Here is a 24,551-nt window from a genome sequence, read left to right on the forward strand (position 1 = left end):
GCTAATTAATATAGGAAAAGTCCAAAGGCTGTTACCAAAAAAAAACCCCACCCCTAGTTTAAGACATCCCTACTCTGCAAATCTGCATAGCCTGGGAGAGTATTCTGGGCAGTGCCGTTGCATGTTTATATCATGACAACTTTTTTCATTACACTTTACCCAACCCATCGTTGACCGGCATCAGACAAGACACCAGGAAGACTGGGCTGTTCCTCCAACACAGTTCTGTCATTTTTTGTGTTATGTTTTTAATTGCAGCATTATTGCTTAAACACCTTAAATACCTTTAAATATTCTTCTCTTTGAAGGTAGTTTCTTTTCTGCTACACCTAACACTTGGTGGTGCTGCCAAGGTAATTCATATTCAGAAGGATTCAGCTTTAAGATGAATGGAGTTTTGCCATTCTGGGTGTTCATGAATGAAGTGCTTGGATGTGTATTGTTGTAAGCCTTTGACAACAGAGTTTATTCTTCCTTGAGATTCTACATGAGTAAAGCAGACAAAAAAACAAGTTTTCTTTCATTTTCTGAACAGTAAGACTGAAAACTAAATCTTAGAGTGAAAGAAAGATGTTACAGTCCTGATGTTGTGCATTCATATTCCCTGTTTTCTATCCCTTGTACAAAAGTTTTCAGCTACATGTCATGTATTTGGGAGAAAACTTGTTTAAACTGATAAAAACAAGGTTGAGAAAGAGCAGCTTCTTCCAAAACTATATTTCTTCAGACCTTGGCTTGTGTAGGATGCTAAATTCCAGTGCCCTTACCCATGTCCGCAAACCTTATTGCAGCTTGTAAAGTGATGAGCTGTAAAAGGATAGGATTACAATGTCAAAACTGTAAAACTTTCTATAATCTGTTCTTGAAGGTGCTGACCACTTTCAGTTAGTCACAGCTGTTTTTCTGAAACAGTAAAATTTGATGAAAAATGGGTTATGGTAGAGGCAGCGCTGATCTCGTTATGAGCTCAGGAGAGAAGGAAGGATATAAAAAATTTATTTCCATAGCTGTCCTTTTAAAGGTGAGAAGATAAATGAAAGGGAAGGTAATAAAAGGGAAGAGTGAGCTTTGGACAAATGGAGAGCACCAGAACAGTATAGAATGGGGAAAAAAATAGCAAAGGCATGGCAAATAATTAATCATAAAGAAATTAGTTTTCATGGCAAACGAAAAAGGGAAATATAACAATGTAAGCAAAGTTCTGGGTGTGGATAAGAAGAAAGATGAATATGAGAAACATAAGTGTAAGTCAAGTTTTTTACAAATTCAGTCTTGCCACAACAAGGAAAATAGTTGGAGATGTGTATATGGAGGAACTCAAACAGGGTCTTGCTTCGACCGGAGGCATAAATACTAGCCTGCTTTACGTTGTTAGTGAAATGTAAATCAATGTGGCATCACAAATAAGCTACTTCCTTTTCATTCTCATATTCAATTCAAGATGTTACTGATTACCTCTAAGTCTCTACATCATCTGGAATGTTGAAGGTGTGAAGTTTTTTGAGGACCCTGGGACTAAATTTTCAGAAAGTATTATTAAGTTGTTTTTCTGCAAGACTGCATCATTAAATTTGCACATCTTGGTCTCCCATCTCTAATGCAGCGATTCCTTCATTTGATTTTCTGCTTGATTTGTGTTTCATCCTCATAATGCATCTCCCAATATTAGAAAATGTTGAGCTTATATGTTTTATAGGATATGTTGTTTGGTAAGTTGACATTGATTTTTTATTTGGATTAGTTATTTAAATGATTGATTTTTATTTTGTGGTCAACTGGTTAACCTTTGAGAGCTGTGGCTGAATGAGTTTGAATCACTGTTCATGTGTTTCTGGTACTGTGTGTGTCAGATCAGCTGAAAGGTCAGTTTCTCAAGGAAGCATAGACCATAATGTTTTTCTTTTGACTTACATTTGGCCTGTTCAAAGAATTTATAAGTCTCTGTTCATCATAAGAGACATCAAATCAGCAATGCTATTTGTACACAAAATAAAAATGGTGTCCAGGGTACTCACTGTCTCAGCACAGGGAAACACAAAAGTTGGGACTTAGAGAAAAGCGCCATGAATACTGTATGGATGAGAATTAAGAGCATCTGCACAATACTGGCTATAAATCACTTGTTTCATTTATTACTGGTGAAGAATTTGACTTTAGAATACTGAAAAAAATTGTCCTTTCTTCTGAGGGACTTTGTGATTTTGTTGCTTACCTTTACAAAATGTTAAAACATCTATAATTTGGAGAACAATTTTTAAAAGATACTGTGAAAAGATTAGTCTTAGAAATGTTGATTAGAAGTGACCTCTGCTCAAGCTGCTACTTGGAGCAGGACGACCACCAACATTGGATCAGGTCAGTGACTTTGAACAGAAGCTGTATCACTTGTATGAGTACCCTCTTCCAGTGCTGCACTGCTGTTCTGATGAAGAATATTTTCCTAATGGCCAATTTGAACTTTCTGAGGGGCAATTTTTGGCCATGGTCCCTGCTATATCATCTGCCACTGCTGGGAGGAGTTTGATTACATCATCTTTGTAGCTCCATGGAGTTGCAGAAGATCCCCCCTAGCCTTCTCTTCACCAAAATAAACAAGCCCAGCTCCCTCAGCCTGTCCTCTAGACCTATAACCGTCATAGTAGCCCTGCACTGGACCCCCTCTGGATTCTCAACATCCTTCTTGAGCTGGAGGCCCAAAACTTTATTCAAGGTGAGGGCTCACAAGCACTGAGTAGAGATGGGTAATGACTTTCCTGGATCTGCTGACCACATTCCTCCTATACGTAGCCCAGTGCACTGTTTACATTATTCATGATGAGAGCACTTTGTTAGTTCATATTCAGTTCAGCAGCCACTGTAGCCTTCAGATCATTTTCAGCAGGCCTGAAAAATAGCAAGTTCCTTCCTTGCCTGTACTGGTGCGTTAGGTTTTTTTCTCCCCAGGTGCAGAATTTTGCACTTATTGAAGTTTCTAAAACAGAAACCTCAAAAAGGATTCTTTTGCTTGGACTTCCAGTGTCTCGTAGTGTTTCTGAATTGAAGTTCTACCAGTCAGCACAGTAGCCACACCTCCTGAGTTTGCATCGTCTGAAAATCTACTCAGTGTACATTCTGTCTTCTCATATGGGCTGTTGATGAAGATACTGAGCAGTATCTTCATAGGAGTCCATTGGTTACTGTGCGCATTTCCAACCACCAACTGGATATCAAGCCATTGACTCTAGTTTTTGAGCTTGGGGTCTGACCAATTTTCAGCCCACCTACCATCCTTTCATTCAGTCTGTACTTTCTCATATTATAAATGGTTAATGCTTTTGGAAATAAGTGTCAAAAGTCTAACTAAAGTAAAAATATATTGCATTCACTCCTCTCCCTTCATCTGCATGACCAGTCATTTCATCATAGTGGGTAACCAGATTGGTCAAGCATGATTTGCTCTTGGTAAATCCTTGTTGACTTTTCTTGACTATTGTCTTGTCCTTTACATGTTGGAAATTGATTCCAAGAGGACATGCTCCACGATTTTTCCAAGGACTAAGGTGAGGCCAACCATCATATAGTTTCTTCGATCCTCCTTCTCACTGTTTTTTTAATATGGGTGTAAAATTAACCTTTCTCCAGCCATCAAGGATGTCCTGTAATTGCAATGTCTTGAATGATAGCTAGTGGTGTTGCAGTCACATCGTCAGCTGTTTCAGCACCCATGTGACCCCATGTATTTGAACACATACTGCTTCTGCAGGTATTCACCAATTTGTTGCCCCCAAACTTTTAGCCATCCCTCTCCTTCCCAAACTGTACATGCAGAGGTCTGGGAGCAGACTTTGCCTAAAAAGTGAGAGGCAAAAATGGTATTGGGTGCTGCAGCTTTTTCTGGATCTTCTATCATTATCTTATCTCCCTTAATAAGCAATAGACCTACATTTTTTTAACATCCTTTTGCTGCTCTCGTACTTGTAAAATTCCTTCTTGTTACCCTTTAATGTCAGCCATTAATTTTAGCTCCACTTGGGTTTTGTCCTTCCTAGTTTTGTTCCTGTGCCCAAACAATGATTCTGTGTTTGTCCTTTGTTTACTGTCATTGTTTCCACACATGTGCTCTTCATTTCAATCTCCATATATGCTTTTCCCATTTTAGTTCATTAAGAAGCTCCTTACTTAGCCAAGTGGACCTTCTGCATACCTCCTCCGTATGTGCTGCTTCCTCATGTATTTCTGGATTAGGTCCCTGTTCTATGGCAAAGTCCTCCTCACTAGATTAGCAAGTCTGTTCACAAAGGTGTTCTTCTCTCTCTTTGCCAGGTAGACCTATTCTCTAAGTTGTCTTCCCTCACCAAATTGGGTGTCACAAGCAAAATGGTTGAAGCCCAGGTAGTGCCACTGAATATGTAGCCATATGTGGTCTACTGGATACATCTGCTGCTATCCAAGGCTTTTCCCTTTTGCCATAGGATTAAAGAGAAACACCACCAGGATTCCTATCCCTTTCACCCTTGCTCAGGAGCCGTACAGTCACTTTTGAACTGACATGGTATCACATCACCATGTCATTGGTGTCTTCCCCTCTGCTGCCTGGGCCCTGCACCACTTGAGCAGCCCTCCAGCTGCCAGAAGTCACAAGCTTCCATTTTCCACCCTCACAGGAGTGCATGTCTTCTTCCCACTGTGTCTTGCCTTGGTTGCACCTTCCTTGTCTGTTGCATAAGTATTTATTCCTTGAAAGATCCTATCACCTATTTGTCACCCCTGATGTGATAAAACACACTTGCTTCTTGCAGCTCCTCACCTGCTGCTGCGGTAGCTCCAACAGAGCAAACCTCCCTCCAGGGAGGTCACCCTCAGGGGTCCATCTGCACAGAGATTGCCACAGCACTGCGGGTGACAGCGGGGACAGGGGTTATGTCTTGTAGCAAGTCATCACCATTTGGGTGTTGTCTTCTTAAGCAAACAGCACATCTGGGTCTCTCGTGTCTCAAGTGCCAAGTTAACTGTCTTGCTCATTTGCACATCCTGCTGGCAGCGCTCCTTGGTGCCCTTCCTGAAGGTGCCAGATAAGTCAGGAACTCCCAAGTGCCTTCACTCAGCCTTGTGCAAGGTTTCACACTTGGCAGGCAAACTCTTGCACTGTCTGTCAGTTCCCGGCCACAGTACCCTCCTCTGTGGGTGCTGGGTCTGCTGAACGTTTCCGCTCCCCGTGCTGGATCCTACTGAGCTGAAAGAGCGGTGGATGTAGTTTACTCAGGACCAGTCCCACTGGCCAAATGATGAGGCACTGCTGTACAGTTGAAGAGGTTAGTTTCAGAATCTGCCCAAGTGGATAGGGCTGTCCAAAAGCATTGTAAAATCAATTTACTGCAGTTCTGATCCATGGATAAGAAAAAAAAGTCTGGGAAACATGAAAGTATTTATTATCAGAAGTTAGATTTTCTTATTCACTTGTAGGAGATAAACTGGTTTTCAGTTACTGGCTAATGATTTTAGAATTTGATTATGTTATTTTATAGTAAAATACTCAAATATTGTCACCTTTGCCTATTGTACTGCTACACTTTGCCATGCACTGGCAATTTAAAATTTGTGGTAGATTATTTCTTGCAATTGCTAGCTGTATGTACTAGGAAAAGGTCTTCTGCAGGGACATTGCTTAATAGAAACATCAATGCAGATAGGCTTGTATAGGCCGTGACGGAACTGCAGACTTCAAGAGAGGTAAGTCTTTCAGCAACTATAAATTGGCAATATAAAATCAATCCTTTTGAGGCTTAAGTGATCAAAGTAAGGTTGAATAAAATGAGCTGAGGGTTTATTAATATAAGGAAAAGGCAAAGAAAAATATTTAATGTCTGTAGATTGTAAGGGTGAGGAAAAACTTCTATTAGTGTAAAGTTTCTTTTGCTTGGCTTTGCCTCTCAGTTTCAGATGGAGAGTAAGATCACTTGTACATTTAAATAAAGATTGATTCATTGTCTTTATTCTAGCTGATCAGTTTGGGATTTTTTTCATTTGAAATGTAATTCAGACTCTAATGTTCAGCAATCTCCATCAAACAAGAGATAGATAAATGAATAAATAAACTGCAAAACTCCTAAGAAAAGCAGGAAGCTAAAAAGTTAGTTTGCCTTTATCTGCTTGAATTCAATCACATACTTAAACAAACAAACAAAACCTGCTTAATACAATATGTGACTAAACTTTGAAGCATTTTTTCCAAAGGAGTGGTGAACTTTCTCTGCAGTATGGTCTTCCAAGTCAAGACTGGATGAATTTGTAAACCAGCAAACAAAGGAGTTCAAAGAGGAATTCTTAGCTGAGGTAGTTCCCATTGCTTGGACAGAGCATGTGCATAGATAATAATGTTTCTCCTGGACCTTAAAATCAAGAATCTTTTCTTTAAAATTCATGTTTTAAATTACACTTGATGCGTATTTATCAAACATAACTTAATCATTTAGAGTAACTGCTTTATAGTATGTAAATCGAAAATATTTTTCACCTAAATATTGCAGAAGACATTGTGTGGAAGTGCAGTTAGCTGAGCATAGAAGTGAAAGTTTTTTATACAGATAGAGCACAATGTGTCATAGAAATAAATACGCCAAAATATATGGCGGTAACGCAACCTTGAAGTATGGCATTAGGTCTCATTAAATGTATGCCTTTAAATAAAAAAAGGAAACTTTCTGAGGTTTCAAAGGAATTTCTGTGGAAATTACTCTGCCAGAAATGAGAATTTTTCTCATTTGGTGAGTTTTTTCAGCCATTGCTCTGGTACCATGTTTGCACAAGCAAAACCAGGTAGCTAATCCGTAAAAGAAATGTGAATGGTTAACCCCTCTTGGATCAATCTAGGCAGATTTTTGTTTGACTCTTTAGAAGGAAAACGAGTAGTATTAGTAAACATTGAAACATTAAAACCAAACTCTATTTCCATGAAATGGCAAAAGGATTCAAAATTATTTTAATAAATACAGTTGGAAAGTGATTCTCTTTATTTCCAGGATTTTCTCAAGAACAAAGGAATAGTAAAAATTAGAAGATGTCTAAGCATGACAAGGGTTAGCTTACCACTTTTACTGTGTATCATAGAAAGTTGGGGGTTTTTTAATGCTAATAATCTCTTAATTGTAGGAGGAGGAATTGGAGGCCCAGATTTCATTCCTACAAGGACAACTGAACGACTTGGAAGCCATGTGCAAATATTGTGCGAAAATGATGAACACACATCTTGGTAAGTGCAGTACCCTGTATTAACCTGTACCTCTTTGTGAAGACTCTTCATATTTGTATTACAACTAAAATAATATTTATATAGTACAGTGCATACTATTTTACAAGTCGTGAAGAAAATTGAATTGATGTACCCGGTTGTTCTATCAGATGCTGCCAACGACCGTATCTTTATACTGTCATAGTTTTAAACTTGGGAGTATGTAAGCCACTGACAATACTAAGAAAAAAGTAGAGGCATTTTAGCACAGATGGCCTTTGTCTGTTCTTAAGATTTCTTGTCCTGCATGAGACGTGCTGGAGCTCACAGCTCACTTTGTAAGCCCGTTTGCAGTTCAACAGTCCCAGAATGATACTTGACGCAGGCTGTGATAGTTGTATAAATTCATGCGCTGTCATTAAACGTAACATCTGCACAATCTATGCTGATCACCTTCATTATGTAAAAATGTGTTACTTTAGGCTGGCTAGTTTGTAATGTTTTGCTCAGACCGGGGAAATATATTAAGGTAGGAGTCAATACATTGGGAACAGAATCAGCAAAGACATCAATCTAAAATTTGGCTTATATATTGCTAAGACAGAGAAAGTAAAGAAAAAGATTCAATCAATTCAGGTATAAATATGCTTAGTTATGCTTTGATAAAAGCAGCATTTTTAAACTGTCTCGAACTGAAGTCCAAAAATTAGTATATTTAGTTATGTGAAAAAGCACTGTTAGTAAGAAATCAGGGCACAACTGCAATAATTTTAAGGTTTATTTATAGCCTGCAACATCACAATCTAAGCAAAATAATTTAAAGGTGAATATTCAGTATATACCTGAGTTTGCTAGGTCAAAAAGATCAGATGTGAAAGCCATATTATACTTGTATTTTCATTTTCTTTTATGTAAGTTTTTTTTAGTAGTCACTGTTAGGAGCCTAGGAAAATCTATAAATATTGTTTTATTTGAAAGTTTGGAATCACAGCCTTCAAAAGCCAAATGTAAACCTCTAACCCCAACAGCTGCAGTCCGATGCATTATATTGCTTCTCTGAGGGTACATGAGCACTGATGAGACTAGAAGCAAGTGCAAGGGATAAATTATTAGCTACTGAAATGATGGGGGAAAGATTACTGTGTCAAGAAGAAAAGCTGAAGTGTCTTTCCCTTAGGAAAGAGGGATATCAGTTCAAGTACAAGCATTTCCCTAGCTACTGCTCTAGACTAGAGATTAGAATAAAACCAAACAAAGATTCTTGAAGTGGTCTGGTTTTTGGCACTGGATCCATGAAATGAGAGCAAAAGATTTGAGATAATATCCAGCTGTTAAACCCTTACTCCCAAATATATTAGAAACAAAAAAACATTTGGAGCCAGTAGTCTCCCGAGAGCATCGTGGAGCCGTTTGTGACCCTCGCAGGAGAAGGAAAGCCACCCCCCCCCCCGTACAGCTTTGGCTGCGGGGGTACATGGGGTGCATTTTGGCACCCCTGCAGTGCTCTCAGAGCCTTCCAGCCTAGTTTCTTCTTCTAAGTCCCACTCCCTGTACATCTTCACAATATTCCCACATGTCTCGTCAACATCATGGGCTATTAACTTTGTAAATTTGGGTTACACTAATGCATTTAAATCCTATAGTGGTTAACAGTTACACACAATAAACAGCGCAAGACTGAGATACCACCAACCTTCACAGCTCTGCACTTGTAGCAAACTGATGAGGTTAGGTACCCCCAAATCAGCCAGCAGATGATCCATGGGAAGGCAGGAAAAAAGCCACCAGCATTCTTGCTCGTCTGACCTGTGCCAAACTCCTTCAGACCTGAAATCTGTCCATCACATCCATCCCAGTGATCTGAGCAGTCATGCCAGCAGGCTGTCCAAGAAAATGGGTTCTCTATAGCATCACAGAACACCCCCTCAGGTTTATCTCCACGGCTCGGGGCTTCAGGGAATGGCAGCAAAATAAAACTCAGAACATATCTGGTCATTTCTGGGTTAAAGGAAAAGTTAGCAGAGGCTGCTACTGCACCTGGTCTGATTCTCCCCCAGGTATCTCTTACCCATGAAAATTGCTTCATTTCAGAGACCGCAGAGCAGCTAATGATGTTTTATCACTTCTCTTGTTATCTGTCGGGACATTTAATTTCAAGGATATTACTTCTTCCTGTGAGGTTGAGTTTTTCTGACTTCAGCACCCAGCTTTTCACTCTGGTAGCATTCTTGATAGCAAGGTTGAAAATCCTCATTTAACTTACCTATATGCAGCGATTAAGTAATCTCTCAACACTGTCTTTGCTGGGTAGGACACTTCAAGATTTATTTCATATGTGTTGCTTTTTCGACCTGATCATTTTTGTGGTCTTCCTTTCAATTCTTCAAGGTTTTCATATGCTTTTTGAAGTGGGTTAATCAGATCAGGATGTGCCGTACCAGCAATGGGCTCAGCAGAGTCGTTACGTAGCAAAAGGAAGGTCATCTCTCTACTCTTATGTGGCATTCCTCTTTTTAAACATTTTTAATGCGGCATCACATTAGTGCTCTTTGATACAGTGATAGGTTGAGGTGATAATCCATTGTGACCTTTAAAATTTGGTGAATCACAGCTTTCTAAACAGAGGATTTTATCCTGTAGGAATAATCAGGAAATGTTTATTTCTGCATGTGTTCCTTCCATTTGATTATATTAAAATACACTTCTTGCCATTTGGCTTTTTAGCTGAATAATTCAGGTAACTCTGCAATGTACTCTCTTTTCTTCTACCACTCTAACTGCAGAATTAGCCATCCTACATTTAATAGTTGTCTACATTATTGATAAAAACATACAGCTGTGTAAAATTTGAGGCGCCTTCCAGAACTAATTCCTTTAACGTTAGACAACATTTTTAAGAATTTTCAATAAGTCAGTTTTTTAGTCTAAGTCCTGCCTTTTAAATTTGAAGTTTAAGATTCTTATTTTTAAAAACTCTACTTTTTTTTTTTTTAGATTGCCATTTAAAACATTATTTTCAGACTTTATTACTTAACCAATATTCTTTTTCCTGTATTGACTGCATTATATTTGGAGGTCACTTTTCAACAAAATAATATTAATTCAAGCTTATAAAAATGCATATCCAGTGACCATTCACCACAATTATTTAATTGGCACTATAAATCAGAATGTCAAACAATTATAGAATGTTCTTTTTGCAGCTTCCAGTGAAACAATTCAGAATTTTTTGGCCATCTTTTCTCAAGTTCTTTCCCTTACAAGGGGGATCCTCATGACATTCAGGGGCAGTTACTTTGTAACAGAGATGTCATATGTTGTAGCTCAGAAATGATCAAAAGAGCTATGAAGTCATCTATTCTGTTTTGAATCCCTAGTAATTTATCATCTATTAATATAAATCTAATTATACCAAATATATTTTTATATGATGCCTTTTTCAACAATAATTTTGTTTAGTTAAAATCTCAGGCATAATTCTGCTCTTCACCATATACTGATATTGCATTTCTTTACCAAGAGCATTGTATTTCTATAGGTTTCAGCACATATCTGCTAATACCCTATTTTCTTTGCATAGAGCATGAGGAAAGACCAGAGGGATAGAACGGCATTTTTTATTTTGCTCATATATTCAAAGATGCTTTCATTAAATGTTTATGTCCTTCTGTAAATAAACCACACCGTGTACCACACAGCAATGACATAATTAACTGCTTGTAATATCAGAGGATGTTACCATGGGAATCAATGATGGTTGCAAAATATTACTACTTAGCGCCATGTGTAGAAATTAGAAATAGGTTTCTGATTATGAAAACTGAGGAAAATCATTCTGTGATCTTTGTTTCCTTCTTAGGGCTGTGCATTAGAAAGAGCTTTACTTTTCTTCCCCCTCTCCCTTAGCCACTGAAGAACTGCTAAGGTGGAATGCCTTTTAATGCTCCAAGGACAAATGTTGAAATTTTTATATGTAAGATGGCCAGACAGGAAAGCAGATTTTACTTCTGTTCCCACCCTTTTTCACAAGCTTGTCAGAGCTTTCAAAAAAAAAAATAATCCTGTGTTCAATTTTTCCATTAATGAAATGAAGATACATCCAATCTTGTAAGCCTGTCCTGCAGCTTTCTTCACAATATAAATGCAGAATGTTACTCAGCTGATAGTGGAAAAGTATAGCTGCCCTAGCTATTACTGCTCCAGCATCATCACAAATACATTTTCTTGATGTTACTTTTTCACATACAGTGGCCTTTTCCGGGAAATAATACTGTCCCTGATGCATTCAATAATATGGTAATGTTCCTCAGCATTTTTCTTTCTGTGAGGTACTTTTCTGTTAGTGCACATAAATACCTCAAGGTTTAATGATTCAGAAAGCCATAACATACCACTTAAGTATTACAATATTATAACCTGTCATAGCATTATTTACTTTTTGAAGCATTTTTATTGTCTCCTCCTTTCTTTCACTATGTGGAAAGAAAAGCATCAAGCTATCAAGTGCATCCAGAAGAAGATTTTACCTGGTACGTGTGATCTCTGTCTGAGGTCTTACAGCAAATCATGAATGATTTAAGAGACAGGTACTTAAACATCACTCAGAGAGCCCCACTGTGTCTGCTGGAAGGCTCCTCACTTGTCCTTCATATTTGACATGGAACTGAGTTTGAGGTGTTGGTTCAACAGGAAGTCAACTGGAGGGTCTCGAAGAGCAAAGCTTCATTACATCCCAGGCTCAAGCCAAGACAATGCCATTAAATGGCAGTTCAAGTGACACCAGTTAAAGACACTGCCATCTGACACCATCTGCTATTCTAGTTTCTTTAGGATTTGGAGCATGTCGGCACTGGCCCAGGATTAAAGCACAGCCTCTTAACAAAAAGTAAATCAAAACCCTGGAGAAGTATCAATTCTCAATAGGCAAGCACTAATATGAGAGAATGTGAAGGATGTTTATGAGCTTGCCAGTTTTGTTCCAGAGAGAAAAGTGCTGGATTTTAAAATGTCGCCTGTTTATAAGGGACAGGAACCAATCCATCACTGTTCTCTGAGACAGAAGAACCTACCATTTGTTGCCAACAGAGATGTAGTTTCAGACCTCTGAGTATGTGAGAGTTTACCAAATAATTACACATGTAGTACAGGAAGTCCTTTTCACAAGAGGCAATTTAAAGGAACATTGGTTTAGTATTAACTTGGATATGGGGATCTTTCTATATAAACTATTCCTTTTTGATGGGCAGTTTATCAGGTTAGGAAAGTAGAGAAACTAAGGTCATTCCACACTTGCTTTTGTTTAAGGGCAGCGCTATGTAAATGCAGAAGGTTGCTTCCCCAGCTAGCTGAGATTCAGAAGCAATTTAAGAGCCTCAGCTAATAAGCCCTGCGGACTCATACCAGTTCTGCAGAGAGTTAGCTCACAGGGTTCTGCACAACACCCTGGAAATATGTGCAAAGGTACCCACTTATACAGAAGAAACACAAGTCTGCCTGGATTTATTAACTTCATCTTCATACCAGTACTGCCACACTTGAGCCAGCTGCTCGAGAGATGTTCAGGTGGGTCTCAGAAGCACGGTGCTCAATATCCAGATTTTTAAATCACTTCTTGTCTTGGAGGCAACATTACAAAAAACCTTTTGGCTCTGACCCGCATCTAGTAAGTTTATGCTTAAGCATGCTGGATCCGCTAAGCCAAAGCAAATAAATCCTTCTCTGAGCTATCCGTACAGGGCTGGTTGGGTTGTCCTTACGGTGCATTTTCTAATGTGACTTCTACTATCTGTAATAGGTTGCTGTGTCCTTCACCAGTATTCCAGTACATCTCTGCCCCTCCAGTGTGGATTATGGAAAAGATGTGAAAAGATGATGCTTTCTTTCCCCGTTCTTCTAAACACCACCAGCATTCTGTCACTGAAATGACATGCCAGCTCTCAGCTTTCATAGGTAGCCTGTAGATAACTGTACATATTTACAAAATGCCCAGAAGTTATGGCATCACAGTAACAAAAAAATGAAAGCCAGTCTTTTGAGAGCTCTTTGGATGGGGTGACAGGACGTGTCCCTGCCACAGCCATCAGGCAATGCTGGCAGTTGTGAGACTCACAGATCTCCCAGACAAATCGTATTTGGAAGACTCATTAAACACAGTTCAAAGCCTCCTTTTCACTGTGATTATTGCAAACACCATGAGCAAGGAAGGAAAAATATAAAAATACAGGAATAAAAACTTACAGGATATAGTTGCTAGTATGACTTTAGTTATTGTGTGAAATAAATAGCACCTTTAAAGGCTTAATTAGACTGACCTCATCCATCCCTGCTTTAACAGTGAATGCAATTGTTACAAGGATGCATTTCGTTCTAAACATAATTGTCAGTGTGGGAGGGAGAGGAGAAAGTTGACTTGGTTGCGCATTATTTAGAGGCTGATATATTGCCCAACATAGATCTGGATGCAGTACTTTTAAAATGTATGCAAGATAGTACGGAATTCTTGTTTTATCTATTATGTGATGAGAAGAAAGGTTATGACATTTTTGTAAGGATAAAAATGAAATGGAAATTATTCTGCTGCCATGGGTTGAAATGAAATACTTCATCATTTGTTGAGGTAGTAAGTGTGTTAAATGAGTTCTCTTATGCTTGGGACATAAATAAAATAGCCATAGCTTATAAACCCAGTCTGATTAGAAAAGCTGCAAGTAAAAAAGGTCACATCAAACGTGACCTAAGGGGATTGCCCCTTTGGTTAAGAATAAAAATGTAAAATAACCTGTAAAAGCAGCTTATAAATAGAGAACATTAACAAATTTATTAAACCAAATACAGGAATGGTTACTGGGAAACAGATATTTGTTGTATAGCATAACTTTCAGATTCTCACTTCTGGTCATGCTATATATATGTAGGAATAAAAAAAGTGTAATTCTTCATGCCCCATGAATTTAAACCAAATATCTTTCAAAATCTCTTTTTGTCTCTTGAGGGTAACCCTTAAGGTCAAAAACACACAGTTCAGCTGATAGCTACTTTCTTTTTACAACAACTGTACCAATCCTGAAAGTCCAGCTGTGGTAGCACCTACAAACCTGGCACCTACATCCTGCAATCTGGATGAAAAGGAGATGAAAATGATGAAGCTTATGTACTCCATCACCACCTAAATTAACACCTTTCTCTACAAGTTTCAGCAAATTCCTGTCACAGTGTTTACTTTTGCATCAGCTTCTTGCTTCCTTCCATTTGTCAGCAGCACATCTCCCTGCTGCTGACGGCCACTGACAGTCCATCCTTTCCTTCCCAGCATCCCTTAGGAAGTGATTTCTATTCCAATGTCAGCGTTAGAGGAATAAAGCCTTGTCAGAAGCTAAATTCTGGCATGATCGAATTGTTAATTTCCCCGTTCTTTTCATAAAGATCTTTGGTATTCTTACAGCTGAACCTTACCGTAGTTACTGTTTTGCTTATTTATATATTCTTCAAGACCCACCTTTAATTTAAATCATTATATCTATGTTGTAACCAGCCAGGTGAGCAAGGGCATATATGATACATTTCTTTTGCTCTTCACACGTTGTTCAGCCTTTCATGTTCAGAATACATGTCATCATTAGAGGAAGGGCACACAGCTACTTGAATGATCCCAGACAACCATTTTTACTGAAGAGGACTCCAGTAAGCAGACAGACCAGGTGACATGGAAAAGTTCCCATCCTTCCCATCATCCAGAGCAGCAGCATGACTCACAACTGTACGGAGGTAGCAAATAGAAAACCAGTACATTTATCAAAACTGCACGAGACATTCGAAAGTGCAGGGCACAAAATTGAGACAAACAGAGGAAAATGGCTTTCCTTTAACATGCGTTTCTAATTATTTCTATTAATGTGAAGGCGATCACACTTCATGGCTCAGGTTCACTTGCTTTTCAGTTACAATTTCGGCACAAATCCAGCATTACTGTCAGTCATCCGCTCCTAAGGACTTCTGAGTAAGTGGTACAAATATGTCTCAGAGCTCACAATATCTTTTTTTTTAAAACTAGTTTAAGTCAAAGCTAGTGTAAATTACAATCTATTCTACTAAGCAAATTAATTTATTTCTAACATCCAACTTCTCAGGCAATAAAACAGAAATTGCAGTTGTCTTATGCAAAACCCAAATACACTCCATGCTAACTTCAAAAGTCTTTAATAGCCTCACACTGATTTTAGGAGTACTGCCCCATCTTCCTCATGGTATGTTTGACACTAATATGGTCTTCTATTACAGAAATGCCATAGGTTAGAAGCAAAAGTTTGTAATGAACAGAGGGAATGTAGTTAATAGCCTGAGATTTCTTAAATGAAGGAATAACCACAGGGTAATCCTAAAAGTCTCAAAAAAAACCACACAAAAAAAAAAGTTATGCAATACATGTGAGTAACACAAAATAGCTTGAATGATACAGTGGGGTTTATAAATCACCCTCATTCCTTCCTCCCTGACTCCTGGAGATGGCACTTCAAGTAAGGGTCTTTGCTATATCAACCCCTATCCTTAAAGAGAACTGAAAAGTCCTATAGTTGTAGTCAGGATCCATCATTTCTTTGCTTATGCTACTTGAAAATCGAAAGCGCTTGTTTCAAACTGTGTATTCCTTCCTAATAAAGAGTAGTCTTTAGTTTCAATGCTTTAGCTTTTCTTCCAGCTTAGAATAGCTGTAGGAAACATACTATTTACTGAGTAGCAGCCCAAATAATGACATTAGTAACATGTATTGGATGTATGTACCATGAGAATGGCAGTGTAATTTCACCAGCCTTGTAGCACAGAAAAGCATGGATGTTTTTCAATTGAGAAATGTAAACTAACCTTTTGCATGCAATATTTTAACCAATAATTGTCCAGTATATTGCTATGTACATAGACAAAACTTGCACAGACTAAAATCAACACCCACCCTCAATACAAGTTATTCAGTTATGGCTATTAAAAGTCAATTACCCAGGTAAATATTTAAGCAATTTAATGTTGATGTACCTGATCCAAAATTCAGGAGTTGTCTGAGGAGTTAATGTACATTCTTTGACCCTCACTCTTTCAAGAATGAGGTATGAAACAGTAGCCTTTTATAATAAAGTATTTACAGTGGAAAAAGAGCGTAAAATGCAACAGGGTATAACTTCTCTTATAGAAATAAGCAGATACATAATGCTTTACCATCACATGAGTTTCTCCACACAGGTCAAACACTAAAGCTAACTGGAATGAAATAATTTGTATGCTTAATTATTTCCATAGATCCTCACCATAAGCAATTAGGTTTGATAGCACAGTAGAAACTAATAACTGCAACAGTGTTTTTCATACAGATAATAAAAACTCTAAACAATGATCAATTAAAGGAAAATACATAGTGATATATTCTGAAGTATTTATTAACGCAGACTGAGATAACATCATAATTCTATACTGGAGAAAATGATCTCATAGAAAGCTTTAAAAATGGCTTTCACAGTTTGTTGTCATTTATTCTATATATGACATGCATCATAGAAAATCCCTTAAGAATGTTTTAAATGGAATTTCAGGCATTTATGGATGTTTGCTTTCAAAACTCTCAATATATCCAGGGTTTTATGTAGCACTTACCACAATAGTATTTGAGTCTTGTAAAATGTTCTGCTTGTAAAATCAGAAACCATTTTAATGAGTTCAGCCATAGAAGTAGTTGAAAACCTTACGTTTTCAAAATCTCTACATGATCTACAATAACTGTCTTTTACACAACCGTAGCAATTTTAAGATGTAATGTCTGCAATCTACTGCAGTATGAAGGAAGTGTTTAGATCATAAGGAAGTGAAAATGTATAGTTTCCCCTTAGGAAAGATTTAAGTTTCTCATGGCTATTAAGTTTGCCACTTATGCAGAACGAATTCTCATTTGCTTGTCACTTCACACCAGAGTAATTTTTCTATTTATAGTGAATGTAAACAGCAACAGGAAGAGAGCAATTCTGCAGGAGGAGAGAGAGGAAAAAAACTTGCTTTGAACTGTAATAAAAATATGTTGCTTGGCGATGCTCAGAGGCTGGTGGTCCTAGTAGGTGTTTGCAGTCATGGGTAAAGAGTTTCAGTGAGCAGAATGCAGATGGAGGAAAATGGAGCACATGAAACGATAGCTACTACACAGATGTCGTTTGTCGTAACAATGGTCAGCACTGTACATTCATGTAAGGAGTGTGGGGTGGTACAGTCTATCATCATCATCAGGGTCAAAATTTCTCAAAAAAAATTAGCTCTGGATAGGAAGAGCACGTTCTGATCACCTGCCATGGGAAGCACAGTGTCTGTACTCATTTACATTCTTTTTGAAAGCATGGGAAGTCTGGGAATAGACTCTTGTCCCAGTACACCCTGGCACTGACACAGACATAAGGTATATGTTAAGCATGATTTGCTTATCATGTGTAAATTAGAGTTCATAGTTAAGAGTTGATCTTGCCTTTGAGCAAGGGATGGACAAAATGACTTCATGACCTTACCAACCTCATTTTCTGTACGTCTGAGATTCTGTGCGTTGCTGTGAGTTGATGATTAGTGACTTTTTACCACATATTTCTCTGATGTCACAAGCATTACCACACATTAAATATTGATAAAGTGTTGGTGCTCCACACATCACACATGGATCAGAAGTATATACTATATAAATACCTAATTTATATTAAAACATTTTAAAGAATGCAATACTCGACAAAGAATTTAATGCTTCAGAATTTTAAGATCCTTAGATTCTTCAACACTCGAATGTTGCTAAGTGATGCTTTTAATAGAATGCGTAATTGTTACAATGAGTTGACATTCACAATGAGATAGATAAATGAAAGTTTAGCTACTTTGTGGTGTTGCCTTCATCAACACTTAGATCACAAACTCTATTGTTTGAGAAGGAAATTTAACTCCTCTCATTTGTATTTTTAATGCTGCAAAGAAAATGCAGTATTTGGAAACATCCAATAATAAACTGCATTATTAAACCTCAATATTACTATGACATACAGTGTAGTCTTTCTAGAAAGGCCACAAACCACAGTTAAGTTCTAGATTTTCTGTCCAATTTTAAGGAGAGTGCATGTTTTCCTCCTCAAAGTCCAATGAACTTCAAGTAAGAAAGAAGTATTTGTTATGAAAAGAGAGAAAAATTGATTATCAGAAACTGAATTCCCAGTCCGTCCTTCCAGCCCTCTAATGTTAGTGAAAAAGCAGTCTTGCTGTCACTTGCATACTGTGCAGGAAATGTTGGAAGCATTTTCTGTAAACCCTGATTTCATAAAAACTAACCTACAAAAGGACTGGAATATGAGTCCAGAGAGTTGACTGTGTCTTGACATCTATGGGAACCTTGGGATTTTTTTTGCTTTTCTTTTATGGAAAAATAAGGAAGTGAAGTAATACACTCAGTTCTCCCCTTACTGCTGCTTACAGTGAGAAGGTACTTTTGCATTCGGAGTTCGAGCTGTCTTCTCAGTAGTGGAAAGCAAGGGTGAAAAAAGTCAATTTAACATGATTCTGGCACCATCGATTGTTCACAAGTCATTGATCAGGAACTAGTAGTAGAAAGGCAGCATTCATAATAAAGCTTGCAGCTATTTCGAGTTGGCTCCTCTCAGCAGGAGTCATCTTCCTGGAAAGGCCCCATGGAGACCGGTTTAAAATAGATATCATTAGGAGAGAGGTGCACTGCAAAAAGGCAGCGGTACAGGAGAAAACAAAGAACCTAAGAGAACAAGGATGTTAAAAGTTATTCTTGGGTTCAGTTTTCTTCACCTCCATCTGATTTAGTGTTGTATAAAGTTAAGTCCATGTTGTGCCTTCACGCTGCAGGGCTGTAGCTCTGCCTGTGTCCCGCTTCTCTGGTGGAGGGGAAGAGGCGCAGGTCTGTCTTCTAGGTGGACGGGCATGAAGGGATGCCTGAGAGGGCCTTGTCTACAGCAGACTAGCTTTCCCACTCATTTAACACAGCTCTGGGTGGGTTTCTTGCAGAAACTGTATTGAATGCGTGCAAACTTTTCAGTGAGAGTTAGTTTGCTTAGTAAGCCTCTAAAATAATTAGTCCGAGCCTAACAGCTTTTCCACATTCAGAGGGGAAAGTTTTGAACAGCCCCTTTCCCTGGCTAGGGAACTCGGCAGTGACTGCACACACCATCATGCAATATGTAGCAGTTCAGTCATCAAAGAGCATAAGCTTCCTCTAATTTTCCTGCTAGGAACTGCTGTGGATTATTTTCCTCTTTCATCTCTGTACGGAGGATGATAGCATATCGTCAGTTTAAATTTCAGAAATTAAGTTAGGGAGAGGAAGTAGAAGTCTTGATTTTTTAAAAATACTTCTACAGTGAGTTTGCATGTGAACTTGTTTACAATTTGGGATAACTGTAAGAGCAAGAAATTAAAAATATCTTTCATCTTAATTCTTAGCTGTTTCAACTAGCTTGTTGCTACCCAAATCACTACTTAATACATTGTTTTTTTGTATTTTGTAGAAAAGAAGAACGAGAATGCAATCATTTGCATGTTATGCCTCTGTAGTTATAGTTGACTTTAAAGTATATCAAGGCAGCTGATCACAGTCTTGCTGAGGAAGTAGTTATTGATTTACTGATCTAGGATCTATGAAATTAATCTGCTCATTAGACAATAAGCATCCAAAATTAATTCTAATCAATTATATAAAAGGTATCCCTTGGGTTGTGAGTCTTGTTTGAGGGCAGCCATAATGGTGGATAACATTGCTGACTTCCGAAGGGATCAACTGGTTTTACAGCTCCAGTATTTCTGAGGCTTAGTCAAGAGTACAGTTAGGGTATGACAGTTCATTTTGTGAAACTTAGAGGTTTGTTAGTAGCATGTTGAAACAAATCCAGACTCGTGTAATGGCTGTCTGGGATCTCCTACATCTCACAGCAGTGCGCCAACCACCAGGTGACAGGTTGCAAAATTCACCTTTTGTTTTCCTCTGGTAAGAACTTCATTGAAACAGAAATACTTTCTTTTTCAGCAGAAAGCACTTGGCATCAACTAATGAAATCTTGATGAAAGGAAAAAAAGAAAAAACCAAATAAAGGTAGCCAGAAATATTTGACCTTAGCCTTACTCTCCTAAATACCATAGGTTTTTAACTTTTGAATGACAACAGCTATCCCAATAAGACAGGTATTTTTAGCATAGACTCAAACTGGACTGGGTTTTGAATAATGTAGAAATCACATAATTTTTTTTTTATTCATTGTGTCAATGTTTGTTTTACAGATAGGAAAATCTTTTCATTTCCTAATGATATCTGCATTTCAAAAAGATGTTTATTGTTTTATAAAAAATACATTAATTAAAGCTGTGAGGTACTGATATAGAACATCAGATAAGGAAAAAAATATCATTATATGGCCAATTCATTTACATACATAAAACACTTCTCTCAAATATAGTAAAATCTCACATGAAGGAAGAATAATTAAATGATACATCTCAGCTTAATGTCAAAGTCCTTCAGCTGAGCAATATCATATCAAATATGCTTCCTAGCACTCTTAACGGAGCTAGTGTTTTTAAAAGTATTTACAGTTAGGTATCTTTTGAGATTCAGAAGGGTAAAGTAAAAAGCTTCTTTCTACACTTGGGAAAGAAAGATCCATTGCCAATTCCACAGGGAAACCTTCATTCTGTTTCATTGAACTAGAGAAAGACATCCCAATTTATGACCTTGTGTCACAACTGTTACTTACTGGCGGAGAGAATGGCTGATTACAGTGATTTGCATCTTGGGGCATTTTTCTGGGTTAAGTGGAAGTGTGCTCTTTAAGTGTAAAATTGTGTCTTAGAGCAAACTCCAAGTGGAATTTTTTTCCAAAATACATTTTAGTGATTTTAACTGATTAAAAATAATAGGCCTTATATATTCAGGACATATGTCATAATGTACTTTAAAGATACTGCAAATTGAAACAAAAATGTGAGAAGTACAGCAGTTCAGTATTAGAAAATTTTGCTGTATTTCCAACCTTTTTTCTTTTAATCTTTTTTTCTCTGAAACTAATACTAAAATCTGTTATTAATCTTGCTAAAGTAAATATATGATGATAGGAACATTTTTATTAATTTTTACTGCTGCCTTACTATCATCATTCCATTCATAAGTTCTTAGGAATTTCTCAACGTACTGGCTCTTCAAACACAGTTACAACTGGATTTGTAGCGATGACAGATTCTTTTCCATTGTTTTGAAATATTGACTTATAAAACATCTCTGAAGAACAGAAATAATAGTAGATTATTTCCACATCATGTGGAATGCCTTTCAGGTTTTGTTGTCTCACTCTTAGCTTCCTGATTTTTTAGTTTTCCCTCATTTGATCTTCAGCAGGTTGGAGGGTTGTTTTGAATTATTTTCTTAGTCCATCTGCTTAGTCAGTATGCATACCTTAGTTTTTCAATGTATGGGTTTAATTTATGTGGGGATCAAACACTATAGAAATGCTTTTCTTTCTAATGCTGTGAAATGGAAAAGACAGTTTAATTCAGTGATTCAGGCCGTGATTAAGTATTGCTTTCTTGCCTATGAAGACTTTTGACTTCTGATGTTTCAAGTTCTGAACCTTTTAAAAGTAGGAAATCATACATTGTTTGTTAAACAGTGGAAATCAGGATCTAAAGTATTATTTTATAAATAAATATTAATATCTTTTATTTACCAAATTGAGAGACTAGACAATTTAGATGTAAAATGTGAAAAAGCAAGTAAAATGTTGAATTAATTATGCTTTCTCTCAATTCATGATGCTACCTATTTCCAGAAAGATCTAGTTTTAGATTATTTCTAGCCTTCATAATGCAGTGTCTTTCTGATGTAAGATTTATGCTAGACATTGTTCAATTTTACTACATTTGACTTCATTGCCACAGGACACTGCTGCTGTAATACAGTAAATAATGGCTGCTAAATAATGTAAACATGGATCTCCTTGTTCAGATAGGCTGCTAACGCAAAGCTGAGTTATCCTACCCCCGCTGTTGCTCTTGACCTTGATCACACCACTTTTCATGGACTCTTGTCATCTATTGCCTTTCGTGGCCCTAGCCTCTTTCATGTCTTCTACTTTTCAGATTGCTTCTTTAGTGGTTCATTTAGTGGTTAGGCTTGGATCCTTTCTCCTCTTTGCCCTTTCCATTCTTCATTTATACCCTTTACTCATTTCTGGCCCACACAAACTTCTGTGTTTATATATGGGTTTTAAATCCACCTCTCTACTTTTAATCTTTCTTGTCCAGTCTCCCACATCTCATTCTTTTGCTGTTTATTCTGTAAACACAAAACTTGGGCCAAATTGCTCAATGCTTTTACTTGAAACTTCATGTTGTGTCAAAGTTCGCAGTGTCATCATATTTGTCCTCGTCTGTGACAGCAGTTTCGGTTTTTCACTGGTTCGGGCGCTGAACATGTAGAATGTTTTTAAAGCAAACAAATGCAATGCAGGTGTGGGTTAATGGTACAAAGCTCTAATTGTGCAGTGCCTGGGGTACAGATATTCATGAGCAGCAAAGCGTTGTTCCCAAAGGAGTGTCACTGAGGGATTTGGGCTCAGCTCTGTCTGTGTAGGACAGGAGTGGCACAAAAGAATACCCTTTCATTTTCAGGTGACAGACACCATCTCATTCTGTACATCTGTCACTAGGAACCGTTGCTTGTTTTCTTAAAGAACTGAGGAGGAGGGTAGGAGCTAGGAAGCTGGAGAAGGACCTGGCATAGTTTTAAGAGTCTGCAGAGCCATTGGAGCCATAGTCTCTCTGGGCTGGTTTGGACTGCAGCATTGCCTGGGGTTTCCCTGACACAGGGAAGAGCAGCACAGCTCCAGCTCCGATGTGTTAGCCAGCCTCCAGCCCTGACTCCCGCAAACACCTTATACCACATTATTGAGATGATGCATCCTTTGAGGATAGCACTGCAGGTATGGAAGGCAGGTGTCTTCCAAAGTGATGGTATTGCACTGCTCTTTCTGTCAAACAAATTTTGCTCAGCCCTGGGTCTTTTACCTAAAAGAGAGGATTGGAAAGGGAATGAAACTTTCAGTCCTTTCATAAAGAAGAGCATTCTAGCATCTGCGGTGACCACAGGATCGAGATGAAGATTGCTGAGCTCCTACCCTAACCCCTTCTGCAAGCTGCAGCAGATTCCTGTAAATGTTCATGCATATTTTCCAAAGCATTTGCAGGCTCAAAGATGTATGTAATTCCGTTAGCCACAGAGGCTGATATTTTCTTCTAGGGGCCATCAGTAGCCTGAGTCCATTGGTTCAGTGGGTCAGTAGAAGTCCCGCAGCAGCACGGCGTTGCTGGAGGCTTCCTGGCAGCGGTGCCAGGCTTGAGCTGGCCTCACCTCCAGAGCTAATAAGGATGTCAGCCTCTAGGTCTGTGTGCGAAATTGTGGTTGCAGGTCACAGGATTTTGTTGTGAGAGCATAAGTCACTGGTAAATTGGCAGCACGTTAGAGATTATATAGCAATTATTCTCTCTCTACCTTTTTTTTCTTTGGATATTGCAGGAAATATTCAGGAAGTCATATTACAAGAACACTTGGAAAAAGAAGATGAAATTCTGGTTTCCTTGGCTGGTTTGAAGCAGGTATAACTATTGCTTAACTTAACCTTCTTGTATCCACCAGTGCTATTAATCCTTTCTTTTTTTTTTTTTTCCTTTCTTATTCTTTTTGTATACGGCTGTTTTGTCTTGTAGCTCTTTTACTAATACTAATGCATCAAGCATTGTGGCGTACTTTTATTTCGAAAGGTAAAACTCAGCTATAAAGAATTCAAATGACTTGCACAGTATTTGCTCCCTGAAAAGTTATGGAGGCCTCAAACCAGAACTGAGGCACTGCGACACCAAGTTCTGGACTTAAGCCACACCACCGTTTTTCTTAATGCAAAATGTACATGCTAGGCAAGAATCATGACTATGTCCCCGTTATTTAAATGGGACGACACTTGAATGTCATTGAATTAAAAGAAGAAATACAACGTACGTAAAATGAGAATGCTGCTGAGCATCTGTAGCTCTGCTTATACTGTCCTCTGCTCCCTCAAAATACATTTTATCAGGAACAATGTGACATATGTTAAATCTATAACAAGGCAGGAAATAATCTTAACAGTTTCTCTTTAGATTTCTTGGATACTTGTTTTCCAGACTCTGATACAACCACATTTCACTGATACTTATGTGTCTAGCCAATATAGATATGAATATTGACTTGCTCCCTATCTCTTCAAAGCAAATATTTTTGGGAAATGGTATATGAAAG

At 38.0% G+C, this 24,551-nt stretch overlaps 1 protein-coding gene across 6 annotated transcripts in view; it reads left to right on the top strand.

The window, feature by feature from the left end:
- Positions 1–24,551, top strand: part of TBC1D5 (TBC1 domain family member 5) — a 322,168-nt gene that overhangs the window by 288,431 nt on the left and 9,186 nt on the right. For 4 of the 6 annotated variants that reach the window (XM_054815645.1, XM_054815643.1, XM_054815648.1 and 1 more), the window contains 3 exons: positions 3,507–3,539; positions 7,129–7,228; positions 23,793–23,872. In XM_054815645.1, coding sequence (XP_054671620.1) covers positions 3,507–3,539; positions 7,129–7,228; positions 23,793–23,872 — 213 coding nt within the window. The remainder of the gene's footprint in view (positions 1–3,506; positions 3,540–7,128; positions 7,229–23,792; positions 23,873–24,551) is intronic. The other 2 variants (XM_054815649.1, XM_054815647.1) reach the window with 1 other exon arrangement.

Source organism: Grus americana, chromosome 2 (assembly GCF_028858705.1).
Source record: "Grus americana isolate bGruAme1 chromosome 2, bGruAme1.mat, whole genome shotgun sequence".
In the NCBI taxonomy this organism is placed as follows: Eukaryota; Metazoa; Chordata; class Aves; order Gruiformes; family Gruidae; genus Grus; species Grus americana.